The 20588-nt window shown below is 50.6% G+C and overlaps 1 protein-coding gene across 3 annotated transcripts; it reads right to left on the reverse strand.

Annotated features, from left to right (window-relative positions):
- Positions 1-244: 244 nt before the first annotated feature.
- Positions 245-20316, reverse strand: LOC144731479 (arrestin domain-containing protein 3-like). 3 transcript variants are annotated; one of them, XM_078612545.1, is made up of 8 exons: positions 19583-20316; positions 9522-9609; positions 7690-7837; positions 5238-5340; positions 3666-3922; positions 2757-2919; positions 2139-2293; positions 245-1138 (listed from the first exon to the last, which is right to left on the reverse strand). In XM_078612545.1, the coding sequence occupies exons 1-8, from the start codon at positions 19857-19859 to the stop codon at positions 1091-1093; spliced, it is 1239 nt and encodes a 412-aa protein (XP_078468671.1). In that variant the 5' UTR covers positions 19860-20316; the 3' UTR covers positions 245-1090. The 3 variants fall into 3 exon arrangements, with proteins under 3 accessions (XP_078468671.1, XP_078468674.1, XP_078468673.1); XM_078612548.1 differs by lacking the exon at positions 19583-20316 and adding an exon at positions 13764-13960; XM_078612547.1 differs by having other exon boundaries at positions 816-1175.
- Between the last annotated feature and the right edge of the window lie 272 nt (positions 20317-20588).

Below are 20588 nucleotides of genomic sequence, written 5' to 3' on the forward strand. Positions count from 1 at the left end.
CCGTCACTCGAAAGCAATTATTGCACAAGGAACATCTGTGGGTTTACATTCGGACCGAGGGCATGGAATGAAATGGGCCTTCCAAGTCACATGGAAAAATTAAACCCGCGTCAAATCTTCACTTCGAATGAGTTTTTCTTTGCTTTAACTCAACGTTTGTGATGCTTTTTTTTTATCCCTCCACGTGAACTTTTTTTTTTTAATCATTAAGTAGTTTGTTCCCCAAAAAAACCGTACATTCATGTTTAGTGTGATCGAACATGCAGAATTCATATGAACGAGTTGCAAAAGGGAAATAATAATACAAAACTTTGAACAAGCGCGTGTGCACACAGGAACTCGCAATAATATACAAACAGAAATAACAAATCGCATAGCTGCATTACCTGAGTGTTTTTGTTGGCAAAAGTAAGCTTTAACCAAACATTTTACTTTAGCGCTAGGCCGTGCCCATGAGAGAAAAACCAACGCAGGGTCGGTGACGATGATAATGACGTCAAATGTGTTTTCCATGTGAACAGAGGCAACAGCATGTAAACCACAGATAAGTAATACTTACATCTAAAAGTAAGCTTCGTTTTTTTTATTTCTTCAGCACCATTCTTCACTCTTGCGTGGGGGGAAAACCCCTCCCCACCCCCTTCCCCCAAAAAGTGTCCTCGTCCCAGCGCTACGCACACACAATCCCGTCCGTGTTCCTATAAAACCGTTCTCTTTATGAAGCGAGGGGGGGGTGGTTAGGTTTATCTCTCTCTCTCCGAAGAAGAATGGTACCGGCGCGCAAGTGCTCCGCGAGTCTGCGTCTCTCGCTTTCGTTTTTTTTTTGCTGTGCTTTGGTACTTCCAGTCTCGCAGTCTTCGCCGCCGCGTCCGCCGCGTAGCAGCAGCAGCAGCAGAACGACGGCCACCCCAGTCGGGGTGGGGAGGGGGCGGCGGGGAAGTGGGCGCAAATCGGTCGCCGCCAACCTCGTCGCGACGACGGCGGCCGCGGTGTTCTCCGCGGCACACCTTGCAGAGCCGCGGGGAAGGTGGGGGGGTGCAGCTCCTCCCGTCGGTTTCACCGGGTCGGATGGTCGCGTTATCTCCGAGGTTCAGTGCGAGGGGATCCTTTCGCTGGTTTCCGATGGGTGAGGATCGAGCTGCGGGAAAGGAGGATCGAGTTTAACCACTGTGGTTCTATAAAAAAAAACACACACAAACACAACCATGACCATCCATGCCCGAGCTGGTTCCCAAACATCGTGATGATGCTTCCAGGACACGAAGCAGCACTTCGGACCATTGTGCCAAACACAAAAGACGCAGTCCAACCCGGACAGCTGTGTGGCACACACACACTACAGCTAAAAACCTACGCGGTGGTAGTACTACGCTAGGCATAATCTCTGCAATGCTGTCCGTACCAGGTCCACCCATGGTATTATGTATGTGCAGTGCAAGGCAGTGAGGGGGGGGGGAAGACACTTATGAAGCTGTAAGCAATCGACACAGAAGGGTGTTGGTGTCACGATGCGGGCTGTGCTCAAGCCGAGAGGGTCTGGAAAACACAATATTCCGGGAACTCTCCCGGGGATCTAGCTGACACCCCCCCTAACCGCCCCCCCCCCCGTGTGCCCTCTACGAGCGTCAATAGAAATCAGGCCGGTGGCGTGGCCACGTTTACAGCGCACCAGGCATTTCGCTTGACGTGTCGGGAGGGTTTTAAGGGAAACGACGTTCGACAGGGACTCGTTTTGTTCGGTTTGGGGAAAATTGAAAGGATAGAGGCCGACAAACTACCACCCATTACCTTGCGCTGCCATGTGGAAGGCGCAAGGTGTGCAGGGGGGTGGTAGATTGACGGCGTAAAGGACTAGGAGACGCGCGAGAGAGAGAGAACGTAGCCATGGCCAGAGGCGGGAAGGAAGTTCGTCCAGCCTGGTCAGCCACCAAGCGACAACGGATGGACAAGTGAACGAAAATGTGGGCTGTGTGTATGCGCACACATTTCTAGGGAAATTTACACCAAGGCCTCATTCATCTGGTGCTTACAGCTGTGCCCAAAAGGAAAATATTTATCACTGCAAAACAACTTCAAGACTGTCCCCCCCACCAAAATCCACGGATGGTGCATAACAGGTCCCCCAAGTATAGACGCACCTCGGAGTAGAGTGGCGGAGGCTGGTAGCGGAACTCCTGCACATAGGCGTAGACGGGGCGTGCGAGGGCGCCCTCGAACTCGTCCCGAGGCCGAGACGGCGGAAGACTCCTCTGACGCTCCTCCTCGCTCACCACGTCCGCGTACAGTGGCGGCTCTGCGCGCGGGGGGGGGGGGGCGGGAAAGACCACGCGGTTCTCACCCGTCTCTAGCGCAAGCTGCCCACCGGCGAGAGAAACTCGTTAGGAAATCGGCGAAACACGAAAACGACGAGACATCTAAAGGAGAATGTGAATGCGAGCCCACTCTTCTCAATCCCCTCCACCGCCACCCACCCCTCTAAATCCAGGTACACGGTGACCAGGCCTGTGGCCTGAAAACTCATTTCTTTATAACTGCTTTTTGTGTTTAGATTGTTGTATTTCCCCTGCACCTCCAATAAGCACGGTTGGCTACGTACGGTGCGAAATAGGTTAAAAAAATATACGATAATTTTTGTATTTTAAGCAACCCAACCCCTTAAGGGCAACACGCACTGATGGCGAGATTCCAGCCAACGTCCAAGGCACGGCTGCGCCATTCCTGCCGGCCTTGCAGTGCGCGCGAAGCGACCCTTTTACCTTCGGGCGAGTCGGGCAGCGCCAGGCGCAACCACTGCAGGTCGAGGCTGCACTGGCTGCTGATGCTGGAGGTGCGGCTGCCAAAGGCGTGCAGCGGGATGGTGCCGATCACCAGCGGCAGGCTAAGGCTCAGCTGCAGCGCGCCGGGGATGTCCACGTAAATCTGCATCGGGACACAAGACAAAGATCTCCCGTTATAGCCTCAAGACTTTTTCAGAAGAGACCTGGTCACAAATGGTAACTCAATGTAGTGGCTTACCAAGTGGAAATTTATAGCAGCCAAATACTCTAAAACACATGTTGATTCTAAAATGGGGGGGGGGGGGGGCGGAAACCGGAGGACCCGGAGAAAAATCCACACGACCACAGGGGAAAAAAATGCAAATTCTTAACAGACTGTTGGGGCAAGTGCTGTTAGCGAATGCCTACGAAGGCTGGCACAGCACACAAGGGGGTGGGGTAGCCAACACCTCGCCTTTCCAGTGGCGATGTTCATGACATGACGCAACAGGATCTCAAATTGTAGCCAAGTCAACCTAAGGGAGGCCCAGGACGGATTCAGATAATCGTCACTGTGTTGGTGGTCGTGAGCGGGACTCGCGCTTATAGCACAGCGCACTAACCGCTACCCACACACTCACCATCGTACAAACGAGTCTATTCGAGCTTACGTGACAAAAAATATAGAGTTACACGAAACGACCTCTACTTGAAACGCGGGTCGACGGGTTTGTAGCGCAGTGCGCAAACCGCTACACTACCGCTCCCCTCGCACGCAGGCACGTGCACACACACACACACCTGGCCGCGAGCATGCGCGTCAGCCACCGGTTAGAAAAACCACCAGCCGCATTCCCGAATACGCCGCAGACGCCGGAGTCATTCAAGCTGCGGGGTGGGGGGACGCACCAGCAGCTCGTAGGTGACGCGGATGAGAGTGCACTCGAGAATGGACGGCGAGACGGGCGGGATTTTGAGCAGCTTGCTGTTCCACGCCTCCGCCATCCCCGGAGACACGGAGTCACCCCGCAGGTTGGACACGAGCTGGCGCACCACCTTCTGCTTGCCCTTGGCGCAGAAGGTCTGCGTCTGGTAGAGGGCGGCTTTGGGCACCACCAGGCGGGAGGAGCAGTTCTCAATCTCCGCGTTGATGGCCACCGATTCGCCTGCAAAAGCAAAAAACGAAACGCACGCACGCGCGCAGCCGCGTTGAGACGCTGCACGACTCCACTGTAAACAGTCATCCCCGTGCACGTATGCAAGGAGGTGGAACTTTTTTGCACCGTACGTGCGGGGTAGTGCCCGCTACTACCACGGTTAGCGCATTTCCACGGCCGTCGCTCGCCGATTCCCCCCCACCCATGCAGAGGAGACTAACCAGTTTCATCTTATCCATCGCGTTCGCTCACCACACCGACCTGCTGCCACCTACTCGACTGACCTGCCTCTATTGGACATATGTGAAAAGAGCTTCACAGCTCATCGGGTTCCTCCAGCAAAAATATTCCGATTCACTGTAGAGGACACCCTTCATTGTCGTTGCCTCTTCCCTCGCACTGCTCCGCTTTGGGATTCCCTCCCCAAGTTCTTATTATAACGTTGCGCAATGCAATACACGTTTAAACGCTCATCTCTTATACCTTCACGAGTACCGTTTGTCCCTGGCCATTTGGCATTTTCAGCCTTGAGGAGCGTGCTTAGCAACCGGGATAAAGTAACAAAAACAGCTATCGCATACATGTCCAGCACTTGTCGCCAATCCACTGCTGGATGAGGCTCGCCACACCGAGGTCATGTGGGTTTGTGACGGCAGGGCGCATCGTACAGTACAACAACGGCTCCTGTTGCATTGTGCATTGTATCCTTGTAGACATCGCATTGTGCAAGCAGGCCCTGAAAACCCACTGGTTAACATTCCTTTCGATTCAATGTGGACCAACTTGCTGAGAAAACATTACAAACATCATAATGTAAATACCGGAAAATGAAACCAAATTAAACCTGGACCCGCTCTCGTCAAAACGGCTCAGAATGTCACTTTGTAGCCTATAAAAAAAGGCCACATTACCCGCACCTCCGATTAGCACGGTGGGCTACTTATGGTGCGCAAAAGATGTTCAACATACAAACATACATGACGTCACATGCACGTTGGAGAATTGGATTCAGCACTCCGATTGGAGCGTGGTGCCGCTTCAGATTGAACTCTGCGAATCGTGATGCCGACCTCGGATGTTTCACGACCCCAAAAGTTAATCGGAATGCTCGCGTAATGCTACCTTCACAAATCCAATAGAACTCTGGCTGACAAGAGGACCATCTGCGTCGCTTCCTTCTTTTCTAATATCCGCTGTCCGTAACGTGAAGCGCTTCGGGTGCCGGCGGGCGGGCAGGAAATTCAACCTTCATCGATTGCTACCCCGTCTTTCAAAAACGCCGGGGGGGGGGGGGGGGCGGAACAAACCCACACACGGCACTCACCGGGGCAGTACCCCTTGCGCTGGATTTTGGCAGAGAGCGAGATGGGTCCCGAGGTGCAGAGCCAGCAGCACAGAGTCTTTTCCTTGGTGCCGCCCGCAGGAGACTGAGACACAACACAGCCACGGGGAGGGGGGAGGGGGGGAGGGCGCCAGCCAGGGAAGGGGGGGTTTATAGCGCCTTGCCATCTGCAAGAGCAACCAGAAACCCCTTTATTTTTAAAAGCCGGTCGTTGTAAAACCATCGGGACCAGTCATTGTCACAGCGCGAGACCAAACAGGACACAATTGATGACGCAAGAGGGTAAATATATATTTTTTTAAGTCAAGGGAACAAAACTGCACCGATGACCGCTCCGTGGGTCGGACAAGGCGGGTCGTTGCGGTTGCCGCTTTCTGCTCGTCCACGGACACCGCTCTCAACTATTTTTTATGTGACCAGGTAAGGCCTACTGAGCTACATAGCTCTTTTTCAGAAGTGACCTGACTACAAATTAAAGCTCGGATTGAAAAAACACATTTCTTTCCAACTGCCTTTTTGTGTGTTCAGTTTGTCGTCCTTTCTCCGCAACTCCGATTAGTACGGTTGGCTATGTACCGTGCGAAAGAAGTTCAACATGCATAAAAGTGGAACTTTATAGCAGCCAAACTCTAAAAAACACATGTTTCTAAATGTGGAGGGGAAAAAATGGAGGACCAGGAGAAAAATCCACGCGACCACAGGGAGAGAGAACATGCAAACTCCAAATAAACAGGCGTCGTCAGGTTCGGGATCGAACCCACGATGTCCTGCATACCAGGCGAGGGAGATAACATCTCGAGACCGCGGCACAGCTGGGAGAATATGAACTCCATGACAACAAGTTGGGGGCACAGCTGAATGCACAGGACGAGCCATGTACAGATACCCCGCTGGACTCCAATGGCCCCGCTCGGTCTTCACAACTGGCGACCAAATATTGTGAAAGCTATGGCTCCATATCTCACAGGGGAGAGTTTGAAAGAATATAAGAGTCTATGAAGATTGATTACAGACATTGCAAAGTTACACCACTGGAACCTCATTTGCCAGTAGAAAAATATAATAGTTTTTTTTACCCTTTTTATCTGGCAACAAAACTGACACTTTTTTTGCATTACGACTGCAGGTATTGTGGTCTATGCAAACATGACTCCTTGTAAAAAAGGTGTCAGTTTTGTTGCCAGAAAAAAAGGGTAAAAAACCAATTATCATTGCAAAGTTACCTTTTGTATTCTCTCATTTTCCCATATTATTCTAGCGGGGTATCTATGAATGGGTCACCCTGTATATCTTAAAATCAACAAGACGTTTCGATCGCAGCAAAGAGGGTCGCCGTCTGCAGTCGCAACTTTCTTGACATTATTTCCATTCCAAAAAACATTCCTTTTTCTCTTGCGCAATAAAACAAAAAGCAAAAGTCAATACGGCAGAAACACACGAAGTAATATTTGTACGATCAACTCTCGATTGACCGTGGCAATGGTGGGAGAGGGGTGGGGAGGGGTGGCTCAGATAAAAAGAATACACACCACAGATACGAATTGAGCGATAAAAAAAGCTATTTATCGTTTACCTACGTGAAGTCTTTGAATGTGTCGTCAGTCTTAAGGTAAAATTGGGCACGCGTTACGAGTGAGGGGCAGCTAACGTTGCAGGGCACGCGTGCGATAGAAGGCGCCAACGAGTGTGGAATTACATTTCGTATTTATATTTTCCTATTTTCGTAAGAAGCATGGTCAATAAGCAGCGTGGACAGTAGCAGCAATAATAATTATATAGCAAGTGGTTCATCCTGACAGCACAAGCCAACAGTGTTAACATCGGAAGTGCTAACTAGAACGGTGGTAGCTAGGAGTGACAAGGAAGTGACCGAAAGTCACCGCATCGCGTGCTTTCACAAGCAGCTTCTGCGGCCGTCTGGAATGCGCTTCCTTCCACTGTTAGGAAGCCACTGGAGATATGCGCTTTGAAATCTAGACTGAAGCACTAATTTCTTTCCAACCGCTTCTTGCATTTAGTTTGTTGTCCTTCCCCAGCACCTCCGATTAGCACGGTTGGGGCTTTGTACGGCGGAGCGAAGGAAGGTCAACATGCGTATGTTTCACTGAGATATAGCGACGGGGGCGACACGGCAATTTGGGTTTTCATCCAATTAAGTAATTTGCAGGGCGATTTTAAAAAATTGGAAACTAGACGCTGGTCACCATGCTGCTCATGCTATTCTCGAATAACGACGTCAGCGGATCTCCCGATGTCGACTGCGACGTAGATGGCACGTGTTCGCGGTCAACACGCAACCCCCCCCCCCCCAGCAGTATAAAAGCCAGGGGAGTCTGCACACGGTGAGGGGGAGGAGACAATCGAGAGTTGAACCGCGTGAGAAAATAGAAGGGAGCACCGATTTGGTAGGAGGCAGCCACGGAGAGCGACTCACCAGCAGGTCTGGAGTGTTGATGTCGACCTGCTCGATGACCGTGAACTCCGACTTGGCTTTCTGCACGAGGGTCCACGGGCGGTGAAGTTCCACTTTGACCCAGTAGCGGACAAATCCGTATTTGCCTTCGAAGGAGGTAGCAAGAGGTCTGCGTGCGCAGCAGAACATGACGGGCAGAGAGCGAAACATTAGCGTCTCATTAGCTTCACGTTTGGCAAGCGCGCGCACAAAAGTGACTAAGGGTGGGTGGAGTGCGTTGAGTCACACTGGTGCATGCGGGGGGCGATGACTTCAGAAATTTAATGTTGATTTGTTTCTTCAGTAACCCTCTGCGTTCAAAGACTAATTGAGTGACTCACACCTCAGATTAAACCACCTATTTCCAAACTTTTTCTCATGGGTTTTTTTTTTAACTCAGAACAAATCCTGTATGCACCTCTCTTCAGAAGTACCAAAACTACTGTCATATACAGGGAGGTTGATATTCATAAGTAGTAGCAGTGGTGGTCCATGTACTGCACTTGAAACCCAGCAACATAAGTTTTTTATTCAGGGCAACTGCTAATATAATTCGCGAGTGGCGTTTGAACTGGTCCAGAGGGCCTCCCTTCACCAACCCCCACACTGACAGGAAAAGGTAAAATATGTTCAAACAATCTTGATTTGATTTCCACTCTTTGGTTCTTCAAAGAACCAAAGAATATGATAAAACAACTCCCACTACCAACATGGTGTGGAGGCCTTTGTCTATCTGGCAGGGGATATAAAAAAAAACCCCTGTAAACTATCATTAGCCTTGAGTCCTTTATGAAAACATGAGCCTCTTTTTAAAAGTTGGACCCTCCATTTAACATGTTAAGGTTAAACAAGAGCTGGATAATCCCAATGTGTAACAAACATGACATGGATAACACTGTACGAAACATTTAAATCACTAAAAAAATTATATAAGAATAAAAACACAAGGTCGAATGATCCGGTGCCATAAAAATAGCGCAGTCTGACAGTGGCCACCAAATCGCATGCTACCGCTGGCCGCTTCAATTAGTTTGCCGGCAGCATCTCAGACATTCACCACAAGGCCACTAATGCCCGATGGCATCAACCGGCTCAACTCACCGACAAGAGAATTGAACGGAAACTCCTGACCAACTCAATGCCGTACAAAGTAAGTTGTGAATAGATAAATTTTTGAGAGTCTATGAGCCTTTGAGTGTACAAATCTCGATGTACGTTGAGAATTCCTTCCGCACCGTACGTAGCCAACCATACTAATCGCAATGCATTTATACGACCTGGACATATGTGAAAAAGCTTTATAGCTCATCAGATTCCTCCAGAGTAAATAAATGTGATTTCCAACACATGCACCACATAGTCACACTGCTGCCTGCTATGATCAGCAGCAGAATCTCAGACCATCACCAGGTTACAAGTTTTGCAGCTGTTCTCACCGGCTCACCCACCAGCCTCGAGATGAACAGATAAACTGCCGATCAAGTCTTCACCACCACAGGAAGTCATTCGTAGCAACGGTACACCACATCGGCTGGATACCCAAAATAGTGAACTATATTTTTATTTTACCAGTTAAGGCCCACTATTGCAGCCAAATAGTCTGAAGGCATATCGATTCTAAATGTGGGGAGAAACTGGAGGACCCTGAGAGAAATCCACAAGACCATGGGGAGAACACGCAAACTCCAAATATACAGCCGTCAAGGTCGGGATCGAATCCACGACATCCTGTAGGGAGTTAACATCTTGCCACAGTGGCGCCAAGTTCTGGGAGATGTTACTCGGCAGTCGTCAAGACGGGACAGTTAACGTACCCCTGAGGCAGCTGGAAGCTGAAGGCAAACTCGTGTTTTCCAGCCTGCAAGACGGTGGTTGCTTCTTCACGGTTTTCCACCGCCGTTTCTGCCAAGAAAGAAAGAAACGCAACGAGGTTAGAAGCTCTGAAACAACCACTCCCAACGTCAAGGAAGACTTGCACACGACTGTTCTCCCGCAATGGAGGGAGATCCCAATGTGATCGATGGCATTCGCAAACCCACACGCAAGCCGCTGGGCATTGCGAGCACGGCAGTGGTCTAGATGGTATGCAAGGATGTACGGGATCCAGTTTGTGTAAGCATGTAGAGACTCGGTGGTTAAATGTCCCCCTCCTCCCCCCAAAAGATGCCCTCGGACCCACTGGTGATGGGCCTTTGGCCCACAAAAGCTACAACGGACTCACTGGTGCTACCCCGGCTGTCCCTGGGACTTGCTGTTGTTGGTGCTGGGCCCTGGCAGCACCCCCCCACCACTCATCCCCCTGTCCCCCACCTACAGAAAGTGCCGCAGTGTTGTTATCTCACTCTCCTCTCCCTCCGTTTCCGTCCCGACACAATCCAAACAACGCCTTATACCCTCCTTAACGAAGTGTCCTTTTCGGTTTTGTAAAGCCTCTCGAGATGCCTTTGCTCGCAGACGCTCTCTAAATAAAGGTTGTTGTTCACTACGGCATGGATGTGCAGGCTGAGTCTAAGTGCTCGCGTGTTATCGTATTGCAAAGCCTTTCCCTCCAAATGATTTCATAAATACGGAGCTTTTGAAGAATCAAAATATCACCCAATTTCATGGCATTGAAAAAATAAATCCAAAACCCTTAGTTGTTCTGCATTTGAGCTATGACATTTTATTGCTATTATTCCACTTGTTTAACCGGGCAAGCCTTACCGAGTCCCAATATTTTCAGAAGGGTTCTGACATGTATTTGTGGTCGGGTCCAATGGTTGCTCTGCTAATCCCAAATTGAGGAATTTTTGCAGGTAAGTTTTCAGCATTGGGATGCTTGGCCAATACCGGTTACACTGAGTCACTTCTCTAAAGGTGTGGCCGAATATTTGGCTGCAAATAGTGCAATGAGTGGCTTTGCACATCACAAGATGATTTGGCTGACCACCAAGCCACATGCTAAATAGTCACTGTGATACAAGGCAGCAGACTCGTCGAACCACAAATCAAACTCTTGCCACTCCACGAAAGTCTCGACATAACATGAGACAAATCACTGCATGAAAAAACTAAATTTTAACCTTGGAAAAAAATGCCAAGGTGCAGCCCTGCAATCACTTGCACATGCCACTGTTGTCTGAAGAGCCTCTACTAAAAAGGGAGGTCTAGACAATCCCTTTGAGAGAGTATTTGGTGTAATCTTCCATGCTGGTCAGACCATCTGGTCAGAACATCTGGTCAGACGCCCAGCCAGGGTGGAACGCCCACTCGTTTTTTACCCCACCAAATGCAATATGCGGATTGACTAGCTTGGATGTATCCATTTATAATGCTTGGTAGACAGGAGTGGGGGGGGGTGATGCTAGACCATACCAAGGTTTGATAAGTTGCGCTACCAATATGTATTACAAATACATCATCAATAACATGTCAAATTTGCCCCTTCTCATTCCACACTGCTGCCTCGTGTTGCAGCACAACGCTGCGCTCACGCGGATGGTAATGGACAATAATCACATTGCCGTTTAAAAATATCCATGGATAATTGCCTAATATGTTCCGCTTCTGTTCGCGCATATCGGTTTTCCACGCAGACAATAGAAACAACCGTGCCCCTTTCGCAATATTCCGTGGCGATGACTTCACGTGTTTGTCCGAGTCGTCGTGAGCCATTGGGCAACTGCCGATAGTTGGGATTCGTCGCGTGACAAAAAAATTGGGGAGAAAATTCGGTCGATCGCGAGCATTTGGGAGAAAACGTTCAGCCGAGCGGGAGCGGTGGTTATTGATGGAAGCCGTTGCTCCCTTTTTTTGTGTTGTTAGCCGGCTGGATGTGGAACAGAGCGGTCGTAACCGGTCCGAAGCGGTTTTCCAACACAGCCAAGGAATTGCCTGCATAGGAGCGTGCGCGTAATGCCATGCGGTGACGCCACCGCCGCACCCTCTGCATTGGCACTCGGCAGAAGAGCAGCAGCGGCAGTAACGGCACAGATTTGCTTCGGGCATTTGCGGAGCATGAAATGTAAAAAAAAACACTTTTCTGTCATTCTGTAAAAAGCCAACTCTTTGTTAGGTGCCTGACCGTCGTTAATATTTATCCTGTTCCAAAAGGAGACAAAATTACCGCCCCCCCTGCTGCACTTGCCATAATGGTTTGTATCTTACGGGTAATTTATGGTGGCGGCTTTCGATTAATGGCTAAACTGCGATGCGCAAGAGCGGAACAAGCAACAACAACAAAAATGACAAGATTGAAAGCGGGAGAGCATCGCCGTTCGATGCAAATCGCATTGCACTACACGAGTACGGAATGTATCCTGGGCATATAAAAAAGGTAAAGCCATTTGCAGAACAGAGGAAATGCGCTTGTGTCAGTTCAGCGAATAGTCGGGCCTTAACTCGGTTTGCCAACGGGGGCAATTTAAAAAAACCCACACAAGTCAAGGTGAACTGCAAACACTAACAAATTAAGCATTCGTGCCGCACAACACAAGCGGGGTGGGGACGCTGCACCGACGGCAGAATTAGCGCGTGTTGCTCATGTGTTAATTTTACAAGAGTGCAGGAACTGTACGCTTCGTCAGCGAGGGCAAGGGTTCAGCATAGCCTTGGCCTCGAGCTTAAAAAAAACTTGAACTTGGACGGTCACCAGCTGAGAAGCTGAGCGATCTGCGAGTGGTGTTAATATTTGTGCTCAGCAGAATTAATAGCAGGCAAGTTGTGGAACACACACCTGTGAACAGGTGCATGATTAGACGTTTGATGCAATTTATCTTTCGCTCACTGATAAACATCAGGGTGCCGTGGTGGTGAGATGTTAACTATCTCGCTGGTATATACAGGAGGGCGTGGGTTCGATCCTAACCTTGACGCCTGCTGTATATTTAGGAGTTTGCAGGTTCTCCCCGTGGATTTTTCCCCTCCACATTTTATAAACATGTGTAGAGGTGTAATTGTGTATGGGAGCGGATGGTAAACAAACACAAGGGGCGTGGTTAGGGCCGTACACATAGGAGGTGGCCACACCGACGTCCGCACCTGCATCCCCCACGGGCCCCTCCCGGGGGGGCCGCGGACTATAAGAGGGGGTGAGCCGGAGGGCTCGAGGTCGAGGTATCAGCTTTAACCAGCGAAGACGGAAGACCAGCTAGCATAGGCCCCGGAGCTCCCCTGGCTCGCTGTCCTTATCAGGGCCGACCAGGGCAAGCCGGTGGCGTGGCCCCGAGAGCCCAGACTGACGAGCAGGTCTGGGAACTCAGGAGGTCGGATCCCAGCTTGACCAGGGCTGGGACAGGTAGCCTCCCCTAGCTCCCTAGTGGAGGACTTGGGCTTAGGTTAGCGGGGCTTAGATGTTGTGTCTCCCTGTTAGCCGAGTAAGGGGACGTTACCCCTTAGGTCCTGTGTATACTCGCTAACTGTATACAAGTTGTGTTAATAAATAAGTGTGCCTCCGATCCCGTCGTCAAGCCTCCTGAGTAATTACTACACATGCGTTGAGTATTTTGGCTGCTATGAATTTCCACGAGATAAGCCACTGCTCATTGGGCTATCATTTGTGAAAGCCAGGTCGCTTCTGTAAACGAGCTACATAGTTCAGTGGGCCTTACCTCGTAAAACTAGAGTTTAGTTTATTATCATCAAATAGCAATCCACTGCGAGATGAAGGCCTCCAACAAGCAGCAGCAATCCCAAGATGGAGCACAATGCAATCATCTACACAGAAAAAAAACCTTGTTTTACATCAGTGTGGTAATCGGTACTGGAATACGACAATTGCAAGTGGAATGTGTCACGTGGTAGGCCTCGTTATAGCCACCCCTGCAAATTGGTGTCTTCATTTCGACAGTGGAAGTTGCGCCGGTCTAACGCAAGTCTGGCATCAATGCTTTGCACCACCACACATTAAATCACACGTGAGAATAATCTCACAGCTGTTGGGGTGGGGGGGGTGTCGAATACAAGCCACGCGTTACAGTGCAACTCCATTAATTATGCCATCTAAGAATGTCCTTAACCTCGGTCATTATACACATGCGTACCTTGAACAGATTAATTAACACATTTGTTTTTTATACCTTTAACCAACTGGGAACCCGGCATCGGGACAATACGTCTTCGGCACAGGAGCCTTGGAAGTAGAGCACATGGTGTTGGAATCGTTAAGCTCACTAACAACACTGCCATTTAAAAATGAGGCATTAGACCCGGGGTTGCAACTTGGGGAGTTCCCTCCGACAGGACGCAGCAGGTCAAGGCTGATGCTTGGCACTGTGGAATGGCCACCAAGGCAGGCAGGCAAGCAAGACCTTCCAACCAAGACCTTCCAACCAACATCCCCCCCACCAAATATTTGTGAAGCACCAACAATTGAAACTGATTTGTTATTATTGTACAACTTTTTCTAAAATCGGGCCAGATGAAATCAACGAATTCTGAGACAACTGGTGGACATTTACGAAGGAAAAGGATGACTTTTGAACGGAGCAGGGGCATTTTCCCAGGAGTGGAGATTTCAGGCTCACAACAAACCAGACCAATATCAGAGCTCCATCAGTATTTATCTTCTTGGTTCTTTCGGTAAAGTCATGTAGAAGGGAAATAATAAAAATAAAACATAATAAAATACAATTGTCACGACGTTTCGGCCACAACGCAAGCATCCGGCCACAACGCAAGCATCCGTCCTCAGGTGAAGAACAGGGCTGTCGGACGCTGTCTTTCCGACAGACCTGTTCTTCACCTGAGGACGGCTGCTTGCGTTGTGGCCGAAACTTCGTGAGAATTATTTTATGTTTTATTTTATTATTTCCCTTCTACGTGACTTTACCGAAAGAACCAAGAAGATGAATCCCTGCAGTCACGAAAGCTTTAAATCGAAACTCCATCAGTGTTGTTATTCCTGTATTGTGCAAGCAGCAGCCATCTGGGCCTTGCACCCACCACGGCACACACACACATGCCGTGAATGAAACGTGGCCGACCACATTGTGTACGTTAAATTGTGCAGTGGGAGTGTGGGGAGGGAGCGCACAAAGACCCTCCATACAACAAACTTGTGGGGCAAGTGCTGTTCGCGAGCACCTATTAAGGCCGGAAGAGCACACGAGTTGGTGGTGGGGGGGGGCAGCACCACGCCCGACTGCCTTTGTCTCAATAAGGGCAATGATTACACAACGCTCCAGGTACTCATTTTAGACCGAGTCGATCTAGGGGTGGGCCAACACCAGGTGCCGATTATCTGAACCGGTCCTGGGCCTCCCCTAGTTCGACTCGGCCTCGAATGAGTAGCCGGGGCGATTGTGTGAAAACATCGCCACTGGGGAGACAAAGGCGGCCGGGCGTGGCGCTGGCTACCCACCCTGCTCGTGGACAGTTCCGGCCTTAATAGGTGCTCGCTAACAGCACTTTCCCCTACAGTCTGTTACAGGGCTATGGGATCTTCGTCTTCGTGGCCAGCACCACACCCGACAGACAACAGCCCAGCCGCACACACGCACACACGTGCCATTTCCTATTTGCAGCCATAATAAAGAACTTCCAACAACGGCGCTAATCTGGGCCCGGTGTGCTGCCCGATGTGCGTGCAATGCCGCCACCACCAACAACGCCACCACCACCAACAACGCCGCCACCACCAACAACGCCGCCACCACCACCGCAACCACCAAAAACGCCACCACCGCAACCACCAAAAACGCCACCACCGCAACCACCAAAAACGCCACCACCGCAACCACCAAAAACGCCACCACCGCAACCACCAAAAACGCCACCACCGCAACCACCAAAAACGCCACCACCGCAACCACCAAAAACGCCACCACCGCAACCACCAACAACGCCGCCACCGCAACCACCAACAACGCCGCCACCACCACCAACACCGTCACCACCACCCCCACCAACAACGCCACCACCACCAACAACCACAGCAGTCCCCCCTCCCCTCCACGCCGCCTCCACTTGTTTGTCCGCACTCGCTCGGCGGCCACGTGACGAGGCGGCCGACCAATGGGCGGGCGCTATCTCACACAGCGGGCCCCAGCAACAGAGACTGGTTTGAACAGGATTGAGCTGCTCCGTGGCAGACTCAAACCCACACACACAAACTAAAGGCAAAGATCCCCCGTGCAGCCTCGGCGGACTAGTGGGGCAAGTGCTTAAGAAGCGAGTCGTGCCTATTAAAGGGCGGGTTGGGCAGAAAACCACGCGCGGCCGCCTTTGTCTTCCGAGTGGCCGATGTTTACCGTGCACATCGCACGGGGTAATATTCATTTGGGGCCGAGTCTACCTAGGGGGAGACGGCCCCAGGACCGGTTCAGATCGTCGTCGCTGGTGTTGGCCGTGAGCGGGAATCGAACTCGCCCCCCCCCCCAAATACATACACATGTTACACACATGTTACGCACAGAGGCGAGTTTGCCATCGTGTACAAACAAAGATCCACCTCCCCCTATAGCCTGAACTGATGTTAGCGAGCACCTATTAAGGCCGGCACGCCACACAGAGGGGGGTGGGATGTGGCCAGTGCCACAACCCGGCCGCCTTTGTCTCCCCAGTGGCGATGTTTACACACCAATGCACCATGTACTCATTAACGTGTACCCTCACACCACACGCAGCCATAGCTTCAACAACGAAACAAAAAAACATCTCACAGCCACGCAATTAGAATGCCATCGCTATGGCAATGTGGTGGTTTTCCCTTTCGCAGATGCAGAATGCAGAAATAATCCACCACCAACCACGCCACGTATCCCCACAGTGCTGTCTGATAACTTTTTAAAATGCCAACCCCCCGGTCAGAGGTATTTTTAAAGCAATGCATTAGCGACAACAACGAAGTGATATTTGGGCTGAGCAGCCAGAATCAGAATATTGCTGGAGAAATCCGATGGGCTTTAAAGTTATTTTTTGCAATGTTGACCTCCCCTAAATAACAACAAACCTGCAGTTCAAAGTTCCAGCCGAATTGGGAATTGCAATGGCATTTGGCACGGCGTAAGATTAATATGTAAGATAGAGAGAGGATGGGTAGTTACCACGTAAAAACTATTTGTGTTTAGATGTATAATTACCGTGTATCTGGGGCTGAATCGTTAGCAAACGTGGCCTTTATTTTAAAGGTTTAGATCGGTCGTGGAACACTCAGTTCAGGAAGGCTTTGTATGGTTCAAGTGATAATTGTTAGGAGTCAAACTTTCCCCCTTTCTCCTAAGCAACACGACGCAACTTATTTACCGCAATAACAACACCCGCCATCCGCCACCACGTGAAGTCCACTTTGAGGCCACGTGAAGTGTCAAAAGGGGCTCGCTGACTGGAGGTCACGGAGCAGACCCAGGTGCCATGGGATGCCCGAGTGAGATCACCAGGGTAGATGATGCACCCAGCACGTTTTATATTTAATGCACTTACAGGACACACCTGCAACTGCAGGCAAGAACGCAATTACATCAGTCATGCATCTACTACTTCCGGACACCAATGCGGAATTGCTGCTAACATTAAGAGTGGCTTACTCAATACCGCACAGAACACGTTGCTAACGCAGACTGCAAAAAACAATCCGAACAAAAAGAAATGCAGCGCCTCCCACCACAGTTTTGCTTCGAGTGTGACCTCAAAAAGTCCGCGTTTGACTTGCCTTTATTTTCTGGTGTTTCTGCCCACGGGTTCCAAGGGTGTTCGAAAGCAATGTTATCATCCCCGCCTTGTGTACAACCCAATAGCAAGGGGCATGCAACTCTTGCCATGTGATGGATGTCCTTGTTGACTTTGCAAGGCCAAACAATTCGTGAACACCCATCGCAGTCCTTGTTACACAAGTGGGGTAGGAGGGGTGAGCTTTGTTTAAACAGTTTGGAAGAACAGATGGCAGAAAAATATTACCGTAAATATGACACCACGTGTGTGTATGCGGGAGCGGTGGTGTAGCTGTAAGCGCTACGCTACGAACTCGGCGACCAGAGTTCGATACCCGCTCACGGCCAACACCAGTGACGATTATATCTAAGCCCTAGGTCGACTCAGCCTCAAATGAGTACCTGGTGAGGTGTAAACATCGCCACTGGGGAGACAAAGGCGGCCGGGTGTGATGCTGGCCACCCACCCCCTCTCGTGTGCCGTTCCGTCCTTCATAGGTGCTCGCTAACAACACTTGCCCCAACAGTCTGCTAAGGCTATACGGGGAATCTCTGTATTTGTCTTTGCATTGCAATGTGTGCAACTCGAGGTTCGGCGACGCAGCGATGCGATTGGATGAGGCAATGCAATTGTTGTGTGAACTCCCGTGCGTTGCGTTGGCATGCGTACGCTCTGGCATGCCTGAATTGGTAAACAACGCATTGCTATCATTTCGCTAGGAATCAAAACAAGAAAACTTGGCTGGGAAAATATGGCACTGGATAGCAAAAAAAGAATGAAACCAGAAATACCATGGTATCAATTTTAAGAATGCCAAGTCTGAATTGTCAGTATTAAAGCCGCTCATATTTCTGATAACAGCTGCAAATCTATTGTCTTTAATTTTCGCACCAGCAGGGATTATGGCTTGTTGGGCACATGTACAAACATTATTCTTAGGCCCGGTCATGCAGTGCACACAAATAAACAGGGAAGCGACTATGCAGTGCACGTATTTTGTTAAAGATTTTGTGAACCATGGATGTTTTTTTTAAAGTCATTATTTATACATTTCCTGTATATTAAAGGGCAATGATCCCACAACTGCAGAGGGTGACTGCCGCATGGAGGAACAGGCAACACTCAAGAGCTTCAGGAGATGCAGAGCGAGTTCGTGGAAATGTTTCCAGGAAAATAGCAGCTGGGCGGACAGTTGTTTACGAGATTCTTTATTTTTTCATGCACAAGGTTGGTGACTGGTCCAGAAAAAATGTGCCACTTTGCTTTGCCATAACTGAGACACGTTGGGTTAAGCCGAGAGAAGTGGCCATTGGAAACAGATGCACAGCAGACGAGCAACAATGGGGGTGGGAAGGGGGGCTTCAACGCCGGACCAAACTCCATGCGGTTGTTGTGTGGCCTAAATAAGCCTCGCACACTCCCTGCTTAAAAGCCTCAACCACACCAGCAAAGCGGGGGAGGGTTTCCCGGTGTCAACCTCCCACCACCCCCCATCCCTCCACTCTCTCGCCCTGCCCAAACCCAGCTGCCGAGGCACAAAAGGGGGCCTCAGGGAAGGTGCACAACGGGACCACGGACCGCAGCAACACGAGGGGATGTTCGCATAGAGGACCGGTATCACCCACGGCAAGTTTATTCGCCACCACGAGCGTAACTAACCACTGGACATGTGTGAAAAACAACGAGCGCTCTACAGCTTATCGGATTCCTCGAGTATAAAGATTCACATCACAAGCGTGTATCTCAACATCGCGGAGTTCTGACCAGCGGTGACTGGCAACAACTCCTTAGAGAGGTCACCATCACCGTGAACCTCACCACGCCTCGAGTCCTCACCACCTCGAGGCTTAACCACATCCCTGAGTGTTTCCCCCCCTCTTCAAAGTCCTCCCATTAACTAGACTCCTCAACCCACCACTACCCTACCTCGCTTGCTGTTGTGCACCCAATACGTTCTGCGTGTCATTAGTTCCACCAGCCTCGTCGTATTATTTGTTCCGATTGTATCAGGATGTTGACGCACGACCTTGCCGTTCGGAACGCACAGAAGCTTTTGGTTGTTTTTTTTCACGGGTTTTACCCCCGCCCCCCCCCCCCGCTGTAACCACGTTTCTACGGTGCGACCCAAATCCCCCCATCGACAACTGGGGATTTTTTTCCCCAATGGGGGTTCATCCGTGTCAAAATAAAACAAAACCACAAGCCCCCCTAAACCAACAACTACCACCAAACCAACCTCGTCACTCACCGGTATCGGGCTCGATGATGGCGTCCCTGTGGCTGAAGAAGTCCACCTCGTCGCTGTAGTTCTGCGTGTAGGCCGTGTTGGAGCCCGCGTTGCGAGACTCGGTCCAGTGCACCTTGGCGTGTCCGCGGGCCTGCAGCACGAGCGAACGGAGCCGCAGCTCCCCCGCCGCCTCCAGCAACACGCGGCCCGCCACCACGTCGCCGCCAGAGAACACGGGTGCCTGGCCCGGCTCGCAGTCGAAGGCGACGCGCAGGGAGCGAACCTTGCCCAGCACCATTGCCGCCGACACACACCACCACCACCAGCCAGCAAGCCAGCCACGCTCCGGGCTAGGAGCTGGCAGGGCTTGTAACCCTACCGCAGCCGCGTGCTTTTAGCACGAAGCGCAGCGGCTAATCGCGACGCGCGCATACGCGTGCAGTGTGTGCCGGTCTGAGTTGGTGCACGCTATAACAGCACTTGCCCTCCCCTTCGACTGCAGCTATCTATAGCAGGCTATACGGGTAATCTTTGTCTGTGTGCCTATCCCGGCGTGTGTGAACGAGAAGAGTGGTATAACGTGTTAATGCAATTACGAACCGCGCTTGCGTCTGTGCGTCCAGTGCCTGCAATGCGCTGTATATTACAAGTACAAAAAGGGGAGAGGGGGGGGTGTTAAAACGTACAAAATATTTAATTGTAAAAATTAAAATTTTACAAAAAAAAGACTCCGAAACGGCGCGCCCGTAAACAGCGGCGGAGCGGGCGCCGCCACGCCGCTTTAAGGCGGCCACTTCCGGGTCCACTGAGACCACGCCCACTCGAGGGGCGGTGCCAATCACCTTTGCGTACGCCCACCAATGGGCATGTTTGATAACGAGGGCGGGGCTAGACTAGACCAAGACACGCCCACACGTGCTGATGGGCGTGGCCTATCTCGATCTGGCCACGCCTACTACACGATGGTCGGTTCGGGTGTGGTCGCTGACATCATTGCAGTGTCCCTTTAAACAGGTGAGGGACAGCT

The sequence above is a fragment of the Lampetra planeri genome, chromosome 39 (assembly GCF_965212315.1).
Source record: "Lampetra planeri chromosome 39, kcLamPlan1.2.h2, whole genome shotgun sequence".
Taxonomy (NCBI): domain Eukaryota; kingdom Metazoa; phylum Chordata; class Hyperoartia; order Petromyzontiformes; family Petromyzontidae; genus Lampetra; species Lampetra planeri.

What these genes read in the sequence shown, in the direction of transcription:
- LOC144731479 (XM_078612545.1), bottom strand. Translation starts at nt 19,859, where the DNA reads ATGGTGCTGGGCAAGGTTCGCTCCCTGCGCGTCGCCTTCGACTGCGAG. An exon ending in TCAACACTCCAGACCTGCTG is followed by an intron (nt 5,341 to 7,689) that starts GTGAGTCGCTCT and finishes GTTGTGTCTCAG; the next exon opens with TCTCCTGCGGGCGGCACCAA. An exon ending in GCGCAAGGGGTACTGCCCCG is followed by an intron (nt 3,923 to 5,237) that starts GTGAGTGCCGTG and finishes TTGCTTTTGCAG; the next exon opens with GCGAATCGGTGGCCATCAAC.